The 12805-nt window shown below is 40.9% G+C and overlaps 1 protein-coding gene across 1 annotated transcript in view; it reads right to left on the reverse strand.

Moving 5' to 3' along the window:
* CYP7B1 (cytochrome P450 family 7 subfamily B member 1) overlaps positions 1-12805 on the reverse strand; it is a 123586-nt gene that overhangs the window by 5084 nt on the left and 105697 nt on the right. Inside the window, exons 3-5 of the mRNA XM_025147742.3 lie at positions 10806-11402; positions 10156-10362; positions 3713-3891 (exon numbers count right to left, since the gene is read on the reverse strand). Of these exons, the coding sequence (XP_025003510.2) occupies positions 3713-3891; positions 10156-10362; positions 10806-11402 (983 nt within the window). The remainder of the gene's footprint in view (positions 1-3712; positions 3892-10155; positions 10363-10805; positions 11403-12805) is intronic.

Raw genomic sequence — 12805 nt, forward strand, 5'->3', positions numbered from 1 at the left:
CTTTTACATCAAGCTCCTTCAGCTTCCATGTCTCATTCACTAGAGTGTCTGGCCTGTATTGATTGCAATTAGATTTTGACTGCTTTGTAGCAGGGACAATGAACCTTAGTGAAAGGACAATTTCTTGTAAAGCATCATATGTGCTTGGTGTGGTACATACATCATGAATAAGGATAATCCACAAATGCTTATGAATAAATTAATGCATTGCACTGATCCTGTTCTTGCAAGGTAAAGCAAAATCTATCCTTTTTTTTTTTTTTTTTTTTCAGCCAGTGATGCACATTATTTAAAAAGCAGACCCAGTATTTTGCAGTCAGTTTTCCCTTCAGGTGGAGATCGTTGCTGCTTAATTTGCCACATCTGACCTTCATATGGCTTGCTCCAGAAGCAGTGAGCAAAGCTAGGCAACTGCCAGTGACTGACCATCATAAAGAATGAGCTTTCAAGTGAGGTTTGAGGTTGAGTTTCTAACTTGCATTCCATAAACTGAACATCTTTCCGACTATTTTCCAGCAGCAGGATCACTGTTTAGAGATAATTCATGTTTTTGAATGAAGGAGATCTGGCACCCTCACTCAGTCAACGGCAAATTAACCACTTACAAAATCCTCCTGCATGCTTTGAATAAAAATGACAGACACTTCTTGCTTATGGTCACTCATTAGCATTTGTCCTGCTTTGCATACATCTGCTATAGCAGCAGCCATTTGGAGCTGGCTGGGAACAAGTCAGTCAGACAGAAACCACCTCAACTGATTAAAAAACCCAAATAACACAATGATAAAACACACTGATACTGATCTACCCATTAGATAAACGGCTCTGAAAACCACACACTGAGGGTCTGGTTGTCAAGAAAAACAGCAGCAGGGGAAGTGGTCTACGAGAAAGGGACAAGGGGAAGGGAGGGGATACAACTTTGGATGTTGATGACCACATGCTTTTTTCTCTAAATGGCAAGGGCCTGGATTTCCCACAAGGCTAAAGGCAGCTGTATGTGTGTTTTCACTGGGAAGTACTTCTTTTCAGTTTTTGTGAAAGGAAGCATATTTTTTTTGGTCTAAATTACTGCATCATCTGAAGGAGCACAGTAACAAGTGAAAGCCCAGAATACCCCTTCTTCCTTAAAAAATAATCCCTTCCTGAAATATAAATTCCACTGATGTAAAAAGGCACTGTCAGATAGGAACTGTAACTGTCTGAAAAGGAAAACAAAACAGAAAAACATGAAGCTCTTCACTTCACGGGAGCACTGCCACAGGATGCGCTCCTGGTGTCTGGAACTATTGGGAACTGAGGTATTGCACACACACACACACACTGGGTCAAGCCTTACTGCTTTCTTGCAATCCTAAGAGCCACCTGAAAACTGCAGCTCATTTTGACAAAAAATAATGTGCTGTGTAAGGAACCAGAAAAGCAGAAAACGTGAGATATCAAACTCACGCTTGTGTTGTTGGGGCCACTAGGCTGCAATAATTTTTACGGAGCCAGTGAGCTTGCTTTTAAAACAAGGCTAGTTTTTTGACAGCAAAGGGGATTCCAGCCATGTGTGAGGCCTTCTTGGAAGGGAGACTGGGAGTCATGGCGAGGAAAACGTGAAGAAACTGGAGATAACGTTTTCTGTGAATGATCTGCTTACTGTACTAGGAAAAGTGAGGAGTCTCCTGTGACTGGTATAAGTCTCACTCTGTCATGTCCTGTATTTAGCTTTGTTTGGGAAGCCACCATGTAGGGTTTCCTGCAAGGTTTCCTTTTCTTTCATTCTAGGGAATTTGCACAGTTCCGTTTACTGAGCTCTGTAACTTAACTGTGCTACGATTTGGAGGTTTACTTATCCACTTTACAAAAATGGACTCATTTATTTAGACTTTGAGTGGAGAAAGAGGTCAACAGTATATGCTTACACATATACAATATGGTGCCAAAGCAGAAGATAACTTGATAGCTCTTAAATTTATGTATCCAGGAGAAAAGCATTGCTACAAAATTATCTCGTCAAGCTGCCTGTTTTCCCAGGAAAGTTTTCCCTAAATACATGACAAGCTCAAGACTGCACCTTTCAAAAAATTCATTCTCCATTTCTATCTGATCTTCAGTAGTTATTGTTGAAAGCACACTGCATATTTTAAGAACCAAACAGAACAGTGATTTCCCCACTTTTCAAGAGGGCCCATGTGCTGAAATCAATGTACTGCAATGTGTGGATTGCTCATTCACTATCAAAAAGATAAAATATATGAACTAAAGCTGTACTGTGAAAGCAGAGCAGAACTGATACCAAGCAGATATATTCAAGGAATGGAAATATGGTAATGTATTCTTACAATTATTGAATAAGGGAGGGGCACAGCTACCACTCCGATGCTTTAGTCTAGGACCTAAACAAACAGATGGACTTTTGACAAATCAATAATGTTCTCCAAAATAAAGTGTTAAGAATAAAATGAGAAAAAGCTTATTTGTTAGCTGTGACTTTTTAAGGATAAAAGTATTAATTAACTATTTGCTGATACATGAATATTTTTAAAAATACTAATTTTTTCAGCAGTCTTTGTCTTCATTTTGGATGGGAGCAGATAGCAGGGTCCTACTGGATATTATTTCCATTTTCCTGGCTCTTGTGATCATACCTGTTTCTACATCCTGCTCCTTCTAACTCCAACACATACCACAACTCCCCTCTGCCTCTGGCAGGGTTCCTGCACAGCACGATACTGCCCTTCACCATCAAGGCATCTGAATCTCATCCCTCCTGTGCAACCCCACGTATACATCCTTATCCCTAAATTCCCCAAAAGAAGAGCCCTGGGGAGCAGTTTCTCTAACATGGGGTTTCTATGAACATGTAAACATGCCCAAACACGGAAATCAGCATGATAGGCAGAAGGCTGTTTGCTTAGGGAAAGGGGGATGAGGAGTGATGCAGGAAAAGCTCCTATCTCTACAGCTGAAAAGGCCCGCCTACAGACAGCCTCACTTCCTATGTGGCACCCTGACCACGGACAGCGACCGAGTGGAATAACCTACTGCAGACTCAGACTATTTAATTTGCATGCAGGTGGTGAACTTCTGAAGCCATATTAAGGCTGAGGCAGGGTGGATTAATTTCGAGTCTTTGATATTCATTAACTTGAGCGTCAGAGAAAAATACAAGGAGATGACACAATTACCCTCGGAGCTTTGCTGTGGAGCAACAGCTTTAGTCTCAAGTTCACAACGCTATACTAATTGATCGAGAAGGGGTGAATCCCTATGAAGAGAGGTGAAAAAGCATAAGGCTCAAGTAAGTCACTGCTATTATAGGGCTTCAGAGAGTCAATGATGCTTTGGGGGCACTTAGCTAAATGGCCCACATTATTTGCTATTTAAACCACCTTCTATTATTCAGCCCTCCTTGGGTATCAAATGATCCACTGACAAACAAAACCCACATTTAGCCTAAAGTTCATGGTAGTCAATGTGCAATTGTCATTTCCTTTGAAAGCAGTAGCAGTCAGTCTCATCACCATATTTCTCTCTTCAGGCCATGAATCTTTTGACCTGTAGGGCCCTCGAAAATACATCTGAAAGTCAGAAGATTTGTTCCACAAGAAGGAACAGCAGGAAAAAAAAAAAAAAGAAAGAAACAACAAAAAAACCCTTCACAAAAGGCCTGGCTGCTGCAATGTGCCTGAAGTAGGAAGAGCAGCACCAGCTGAGCGTTTACCTTAGGATCTTCATAGACCTCGGGGTCCATGTGCAAAATCTGAGGGTAAAGGGCTATCCAGTCTCCTTTCCTCAAACTGACTTCCTGATCCCCTTCGAGCTTGAGAACAAAATCCTCCTGGCTGATGCGAATGTTCATGGAAGATGAGCACATCCGTAAACTCTCGTTTAAGGCGCTCTCTGTGATTAAACAAAAGCGGAGGGGGGGAAGCATCAGAAATATGGGAGATGACTGCAAGTTATACATGGCTGCAGCTGCTGCATCTCGACAGGTTTAGTAGGGCAGGCTAAAGGAGGAAAAAAAAAAAAAAACAAGCCACAAACAAAACAAAACATGAACCAGACACCACGAGAAGGTACTAAACAGTCCCGCAGGGCGGGGGCTGCGGCTCTAAGCACTGCGATGTGATTCTCGCTGATGGTTCTGAGATATTGTGTCAGCTGGAGGCAGCCCCAGATTTTGGGTGGAAAGTCATTATTCAGGCACCATGTTGAAAACAACACAATCAGAAGACATGAATGCTTTATGCATTTCCTTTCATTTTGGAGCTTGAGAGCAAATACCAGCAAAAGCATCCACAGAGCTATTCAGCATGCCTTTCAGAAGCTGTTGGGTGTAGAGGTACAACTACATGCTAGAAAAAACACTTTGCTTGTTAGTCTGAGGATTTTTAAATTTATTTGCTTTGTTTTCAGTGAGCTATATTGCCAAATGGTAGCATCTCTTATGGTCAAAGTGAATGAAAGCAATTCATTATCTTCCTGGGAGTTTTAAGAGAGAAAGACACTTTTAATTGTCAAAGAGAAAACAAAACATAGCCCTTTCAGTACAGGAGAAGCTCAGTTTCTGTCTCCACCATCACATCCTGGAAGGCTCCAGAAGCTGAATGTCCTTGCTTTCCCAGTGGCCTTCACCTTTTGCTCCTAGCACGACAGATTTTATGGCTAATTTCCGGCAATTTATCCTGGCAGTTTGAGGAGGAATTCCTTTGGGAATAATATGCATAATTTGCATAAATCATTCTGATAGCATGTATATCAGCATGTAGCTCCTGTCTAAGGCTGCATCTCTCACTTTGTAATCAAAACTGACTATTTTTCCACCAGCATGTATGGGTGCTGTTATATGTTACTTGATTCCTTCTAATCATCAGCATGAAAAACAGCCTAAAATTGGGTTTCATTTTCTCATAACAATCCATTTGTGCCCATTTTTATGTTTGGGGATATCAAATAAGCCTTCTCTAAGCGTTCACCAAGGCGCTGTAACTGCTGCACCCGAAAGGTTAGTTTATTAGAGACAGTAGCTACCCAGTGTAGATGCAGCTGAAAAAAATAATAACAAATGCTCTTTCACTAAAAATTAAATCTGGTGCAGCGTGCATAGCAAATAAAGTGGCCCTGGATGCTTTCTTGCAAGAGGTTTTTCCTTAAGCATGCATTTGTCTAAAGAAATGAGGCTGCGGTCAGCTTTGTGTGGCCAGTGCCGTGATTCAATGTGACGTACAGTGAGTCTGTGCATATTCTTTTGGACTGCCTTCGTTACTATAATCAGGCAGAGTCAAATCGGCTTGTTGGTGACGAAGCCAGAGAAGAACCCTGGTTCCAGAATATGGCCTCTACTGTGAATAGCCACAAGGCACCTGACACGATAGATTTCAACTGGCAGTGCTCTGGCAACAAAACTTTGCATGGTACAAAGGAAGGGTCCAGCCTCCACTCCCAGACTGCCCTCAGCCTTCAGAGCTCACAGCTCGGAACGCCACGATTTTGGAAACGGCGGCAATGCATACGGCAGCACCGTTCACCCAGGAAATCAAACGGGGTGGGGGGGATGGGGAGAGCAAAAAAAAAGGAAAAATAATTATTGCAGCGCCGCTGCAGAATAGCGGGTCTGCGTTTAACTCGACCAGCACTGCAGTCACATCCTATCGGGGGCCGTCCTCCTGCAGAGTGCGGCAGTCGGTGCCCACCGCCGGATCGCAGATGACAATCGGGCAGCATATCTTATGCAGAAGTTAATCACAATAATGGAGCACAAAGTGTGGCTTAGCGGTCAGATCGTAAATGACAAATCTGTTTTACCTTCCAGTACCAGTTATGTGTGGAAGGCGAGCTTGGCTCTAGCTCTGAGCGATCATGCCGATAATCATTAGATGACAAAAGTAATGACTCACATTATGATCAACAAAGGAGGATGGAAGCTTATACGGGTTTGCAGGCAAACATTAAAAAAAGAGACAGTCAGCTTTCCCCAAATGCCGGGGCTATACGTTGGGAGGAATGACAACTGCACAATAAAGCTGCAGCCTTTGCTTGCAGTTGTCATAGTTGAGCAGACACCAGCCATCGCCGCTGACAGACCAGCTGGGTAGCTTGGGAGGCCTTCCATTCTGCACCATGAGGTACAGTAAATTATCCAGCGTGGTAGAGCAACATCTGTTTCTGTGCTTGTGCCGAACAAACAAGGCAATTTAAAGCATACCAAGGGATAACCAAGCAGCAAATGAGCATGACCCTCATTTTTTTCCCCTTCTTACACACACGAGATGCTAAACTTTGCCGTACACACACTACATAAAGAAGCCAGGCTGTTGTTTGATAAGGTGTTGTCAGAGAGATTTTACATATTTTCTAGAGAGAGAGAGAGAGAGAAATATCTCATAGTATTGTTATTCTTAGAATCCTCCCACTTCTCTCTTCATTCCTCTTATACTAAAGCTAGCACTCAGTCTCCAATTCATTCTAGATTTTTTTTAAAAACTGTTTCAATATACTTATAAATATTCAGTCTTTAAACCCTAATTTGCTATACTTAGTTCACATGCCTTCAAGCATTTGTCTTCCAATTTCCACTGAATAAATGCGTACTAATGAGAAATAGAGCAAGCTGCTGAGGCAAAGCTGGGTGACTTGAGCCTGGCCTGCCACCAGCTTGTGATAGGCAGGCAAATTGAGTTAAAATGAAAAGTCTTGTCAGCTGAAATACAACATGGTAGCCAAACAGCAAGCTGTCAATCATCCAGCCAAAACAAGGGACTGCAGGTAATAAAAGGTCACTGTGAATCATAAGTGCATTTGGCTTTCATAGGCAAGTTAATTTTAATTAAACATGATCTCGATCTGTAAATGTTTTATAAAACTTATTGTGCATAATGGATTGTTAATTTTACACTAACAGCAGGTAATAGGGAACTATAATTATTAGAGTGCATTATAGGAAAAAAGCGATTGGGTATGCAAATATTTGGGGGGGTCACTAACGCACGTGCACAGCGGTGTGCCTACACACGACAACTGGAAACAACTACATCTGTATCTTCCTAAGAATTACATGGTACTGTCCAGCTGCCTCCAGGAAAAATGTATTTATTTACCTCAACCCAAACAACAATTTTAATGCTTATTGCTTGTGTTACAGTTACACACTCCGCATTAGTTCTTTTGGGGTTCCTGCCCTTTTGTCTATACGAAACCATTTTTCAAGCTGTGCTTTTTTTGCAGGAAATCTCCAGGATTCAGCAGTGACCTGGGGCAAGAATACTTCACCATATAAATGAATGGACTAATACTGAACAAACGAACTGACTAAACATGCCTAGCGTTACACATGCACTAAGTATATTTCTGCTCTACCCTTTGCATTTCCATTATAACCATAAAAACCGACAGACCGTTCTCATGTATCGTTTACCGTATTAGAGCTCCATTGTGAGTCATAATGACTAATAATGTATGTTACTCTGTGCGCACAAGCACGCGTGTTTTGGTTGCTGGAAAAGTCTTAAGCAGACAACACGAAGTGCGCTGCCCCAGAAATGCCATCGAAAGAGAATAATCAGGGCCACAATGTGTGACAAGAGGATTGAAAGCTTCTTTTACCTTCTTTTTTTTTTTTTTTAATCACATACCTGTGTTTTGAATTTAGAAGTAAATCGGGACATGTCATTCCCTAGACCCAACGAATGTGGCCACAATAACAACAATGCCTCTCAGAAAGGCTTTTTAGCAATTCCTGCTTGCTCTCCATAACATGAGGAATCCAAAAAAAGGCTCTTGTTACAGTAGGCCAAAAGAGGACGGGGAAGCAGAGCGCTTAAAACAGGAGAAAGAGATGACAAGGTGATAAACAGACAAGAACCCCACCTGGCTGCCTTACACAGGAGCAGGGATGCAAATTCCCATTTTTCTGTGCTGCAGGTCATAACAGGGGGAGAGGGAGGAGGACAGGCTCCTTCGCACATGTCGTGGCCAGAAAGCTGTAGGTACTCTAAGTGTGGGCAGGGTTGGCTCATGGCTTTCTCCATGCAGCTGCCAGTGGAGATGGGGAATTCTTGCTGGACAAGCAATGAAAATTTGAACCTTTGTTCCTTCTATACATTTACTGAGAAAACATCCCTTTCTCCTCTCCACTGAAGCATGAATTTAATTCTCTTATGGTACAGTTTTTTTTCTGTATTATTATTTTATGGGACAGTATCCAGCCCCTTACGACTTAAGTGCCAGAAGAATTGAAATCAAGCTTCTTTACATACCACATTATGTTTAACACCATTATAAAAATTTAACAGAAGTGTAACTAGAATACTACAAAGTAAGACATAGCATTTTCCTCTTAACATGTATATCAATGATACCGAGACATTTGACAGTTTCAAGGAGCAGCAAGAGGATGACATAGTCAATATTGGAAACTGTTTATCCCATTTTTCACCAGGTGATCATAGTGAGTTTTGTGCTTTTATTTTCCTTATTCCTGCACTTCTGGGGTGCTTTTGTTTTTCCTTTACCAATTCCACCTCTGTCTCCAATTAGAAAATAAATTTTGTCTTGATCATTGTAGGAAAAATTTCTTCTCAGGAAGAGTGGTGAGGCATTGGAAAAGGCTGCCCAGGGAGGTGGAGCAGTCACTGTCCCTGAAGGTTTTCAAGAAAAGGGCAGATGTGGCACTTAGGGACATGGTTTAGTGGGCACAGTGGGGATGGGCTGACGGTTCTACTAGATGGTCTCGAAGGTCTTTTCTAACCTTTATGAATCTATGATTTTATCATTTTGATGCTTGGCAACTTTTCTTCTCTATTATCTTTTGGTGGATGCTAACTCAGATGTGAAACAATTTTACTTGTGTTCCTAAGTTACAGGAATGGTTTAGAATGTCAAGTTACTCTTGTTATTGGATATCTTCCCAACATCAAAAACCCTCTTCATCAGCTACAGACAAATCTGCATCAAAAGAGCTGTAACTCCATATGAAACCAACTTACTAGAGCCACACTGCATATAGTTAACAATAATGCTTTAATAAAAAGAAGCTGAATCAAACTCAATTTTAGATTTGTGCTGTGAGAGACAATTCAAATTGAACCACAGGCTCTCAGGGCTCTCAGTACATGCCATACTGGAGAGAGGCATCCTTTACATAGATGCTCAACAGGCACACTGACCCCACACTGCTTCATCGCCCCATTCTATCACAGCTTCATTTTAGAGCAGACCACCAAGTCAGGACAGGAGCTATCGAAACACATAGGGCTAAGCTCAGCTTTATCAGGGGATTGTTGTCAGTATCTAAAACAAAAAGGATATTCACCCTTTATGCCCTTATATAGCTCCCATCTATCCTGATACCACTACCAATGGGGATTTTCAGATGCTTTGAAGCTAGACTGCTCCCTGCTATACACACCTACAAATACTTCGCTCTCTCCTCCTCCAGGCTAATTGCAGCATTCATCTGACCAGTGTCTGTGTACTATGAAGTGAAGTGAAACCACTGGGCCCTGAAGGCTTATCCAACCCCAGAACACAACTTCTCATTGTGCCCGGCCAGAGTCCTCCTGTGAGCCACTGGTCTACAACTGGGAGACCTGGATCTCCCCTGGAGCTCTCTGAGTTGAATCAAGGTGCTGCTTTCAGTACTGAAAATGCCATTTCTCATCTGGAAAGCTTTAGTCCTTCTCTTCAGTTCAGAGGCATAGCTATGCTGAAGTCTGCTTTAGAACTCTTTTTATCGTGTTAAGGAGAGAAAAAGAAAGAAACCGCTTGTGAAAAAATTACATTTGCAGTTTAAATGCATTACCCTACTTTAATTTCAGAAAAGGGTCTTTCTTGGCAGTACCATGCTGAAGTATTTGAAATGCATTAACACTTCGGCAGATGCTCAGAATCAAGCAACTTAATAGGCATCAACTTTTTTCAAATAATTGCAAAGCTTCGATTTAGCCTTTTGCATACCTTGCATAGTTAATTACCTAGGCTTTAATGTTTACATGCAATGAGAGTATCTACAGCTATAAACTACATAATTTATAATTGATGTAAATGGGTGTTATTATGTCAATTAGGCAGCTGTGTCCTCCACCTTCTCAGTAAACAGAAATGAGTGATAAACCCAGTTTGCAGGGAGAGACCCTCTTCTCTTGCTAACAGATAAAAATAAATTACCCAGGTAGACCAGGTTGTCCAATTGTTCTCTGGTGAGGTGGATGTTATACGTGGGCCCTCTCTTCTGACCTGTTGACTGCAGCAAATGGTCAATCTCGTCACGCACCGCTGCGAGAGCTTCTGGGTGCCGCAGCAGATAATACATGGCCCAGAATGTAGCTGGAATCGTGTTTCCCACAGAGGCCCACAGGAAGGCAAAATGATGTGCTGGGAGAAAATAAGTGAAAAGGAAGATTAATAGCGTTTATTACACTGATTAGATTTGCAGTGTGCTAATTAAAAGATGTTAGGACACAGACCCAGCCAAGGATCAGTGAATGCTAATGAGGACCAATAGGCTTCTGAAGTCTAATTTTCTGCTTAATGAGAATAGTTTGAAATGTAATGTCGGGGGGGTGGGGGGAATAAGGGGAGTAAATGCAGCTCAGTTATAATCTTTCTCATTATCACCATTAAGTATCTTGTTTTACCACCTCAGCACAAAAAAAAAATCAATTATCATAGAGGGTTGTTTCAGAGTAAAACATTTTATCATTAGCCAATTAGAAAGAACATAAAAAAAATTCAAGGTCGCCATTTTGCCTTTTTATTTCAAAGGTCTATAGTAAATTATTTTATTTTAGACAAGCTATCATTCATAAGTTTCCTACCTGCTTTGTCATAATCTCCAAGCAGCTCATATTTCTCAAATATATCTTGTCTGGCTTGGACCACTTTTGACCCTCCCAGCCATTTTGTCATGTTCTGAAGTAAAAAATGATGTATAAGCTCCTTCCGAACCTTCTTGGTAGCTCCTAGCAACTCAATTGGTATGTTTGCAGCTAAATAGGGAAAGCTGGCATCAAACTTGATAAATTTGTCTCTGATTTCACTAATAACTTTGCGGCCATCTGCAGCAGGAACTCTTCCATATAGTGTTACAAAACTGGCTTCAAACATTACAGAGCAGCAGAATTTGTACATTTTTTCTGTTTCCCAATCTGTTGCTTGTGAGCATTTCCATTCAAATATATCCTGGAGATTTTTCATCATGTGGTCAGAGATTATTTCCAAAGGCTTGCCTTGTAGATACTGGTAGATTCTGTGCAGGTTTTCCTTGAGATCGGGGAATTTTACATTTGACAAGGCTGGGTAGTCAAAAGTTTTGGAAGCCATCTTATCAGCAAATTCGTGGAACTCGAGTTGTTTGCTGTTTCGGATGACATAAACGTATTGAAACGGGTCCATGATAAAGGTAATATATCTGCCTGAATAGACGAGAAGAAAAAACAGAGACACATAGCTTTATACTATGATGCTTTCAGAAGTAATAACTGAAAATAAGCACCATCAACATCTGGAAGAAGAACACAAAGAAAACTGCCAAAGAAAAGATCTGTAAAGAGACCTGCAAAGAAAAAAAAAAAAAAAAAAAGAAAGAAGAAAAAAAAAGGAAGATACAACATATTGTATTTAGATTTGGAAGAAAATAGTACTTACTCTCCTTGTCAGGATTTCACCTACATATACTTTCACAGCACTTCTAAAATCAGCATGAAGACACACTTCAATTGTGGACTGATCTACTGGTTTTGGCAACAATATGGCACTTTGGAATAAATCAGTTACTCTCCTAGTATGATTTATGAAATGTAATGTGGGATCATAGCAGCATTTTAATTTTTTTATTATTATTATTTTTAATAGCAGTAAGAGATATAGGAAAGTGAATGAGGGAGGCTGAAGTGGAAAACTTGTTACCTAGGCAGATTTTCTTCAAGGAGATGACATCCAGACTCAATCTGCTGGCAATAGCTTTAATTGCATACTGTAAAACCCCAACATTTAAAACCACATCTGTCTTTTCCTTTAATTGTGTCTCAGTTTTTTTGCTAAGAATTTGCTTAGTATCAGTAAAATGACCACAGTGGAATCTGACTTTGAAGCCTGAGCTTACAAAGGAAGATCTTTTTCTTACAGTGCTTGCCATTATGGACTACACACTGACCTGGCACGGTCATTCATTGTGTAAAGTGCACGGAAAACTTTCTGGCCCTCTTGATGCACTTGAGAAACTCTACAGCAAGTCCTCTAGCTGTGGGTCCTAAGGTACAGCACTGCAGTGGTACAATGCCTTTTGAAGTTGCCTATACCAGAAAAAAAATCTAAAATTTTCCCCAAGTTTAAAGTCAACTAATAAAGAGCATTTTGGTGAACTGTCATGAATGAAAATGCTAATACTCCCAAAGCTCAACTAAATCTTAACTCTTTATGGGTGATTCCCAGTTTAAGTCTAAATTTAGAGCTCTTGATTCTTAACTTGCAGGGACAGGTGCATTAGGGAAAAAAGGTACCCATTAAAATGTGCACATTCTCTGTGAAATATCCTAGCCATAAACCCAGAAAACATCAAAGCTTATCATACTTACAGTCTAATTCTGTCTTACTAGAAGGACAAATCTCCTTTGATTTTAATGGGAACGCTACATGCTTAACTGAGGGCCAAATTTGGCTCTGTGACAGATGTCCTGAGATAAAGTAGTCACTACCACTAAAAATGTCAACAAGTATCCATGGTTACCATGTAGTGATATTTGAATGATCATAGTTATTCCATATCCTGACTTGCACATACACACACTGCTCTGTGGCGAAGATGGGTGCGCTCTGG

Source organism: Gallus gallus, chromosome 2 (genome assembly GCF_016699485.2).
Source record: "Gallus gallus isolate bGalGal1 chromosome 2, bGalGal1.mat.broiler.GRCg7b, whole genome shotgun sequence".
Classification (NCBI taxonomy): Eukaryota; Metazoa; Chordata; class Aves; order Galliformes; family Phasianidae; genus Gallus; species Gallus gallus.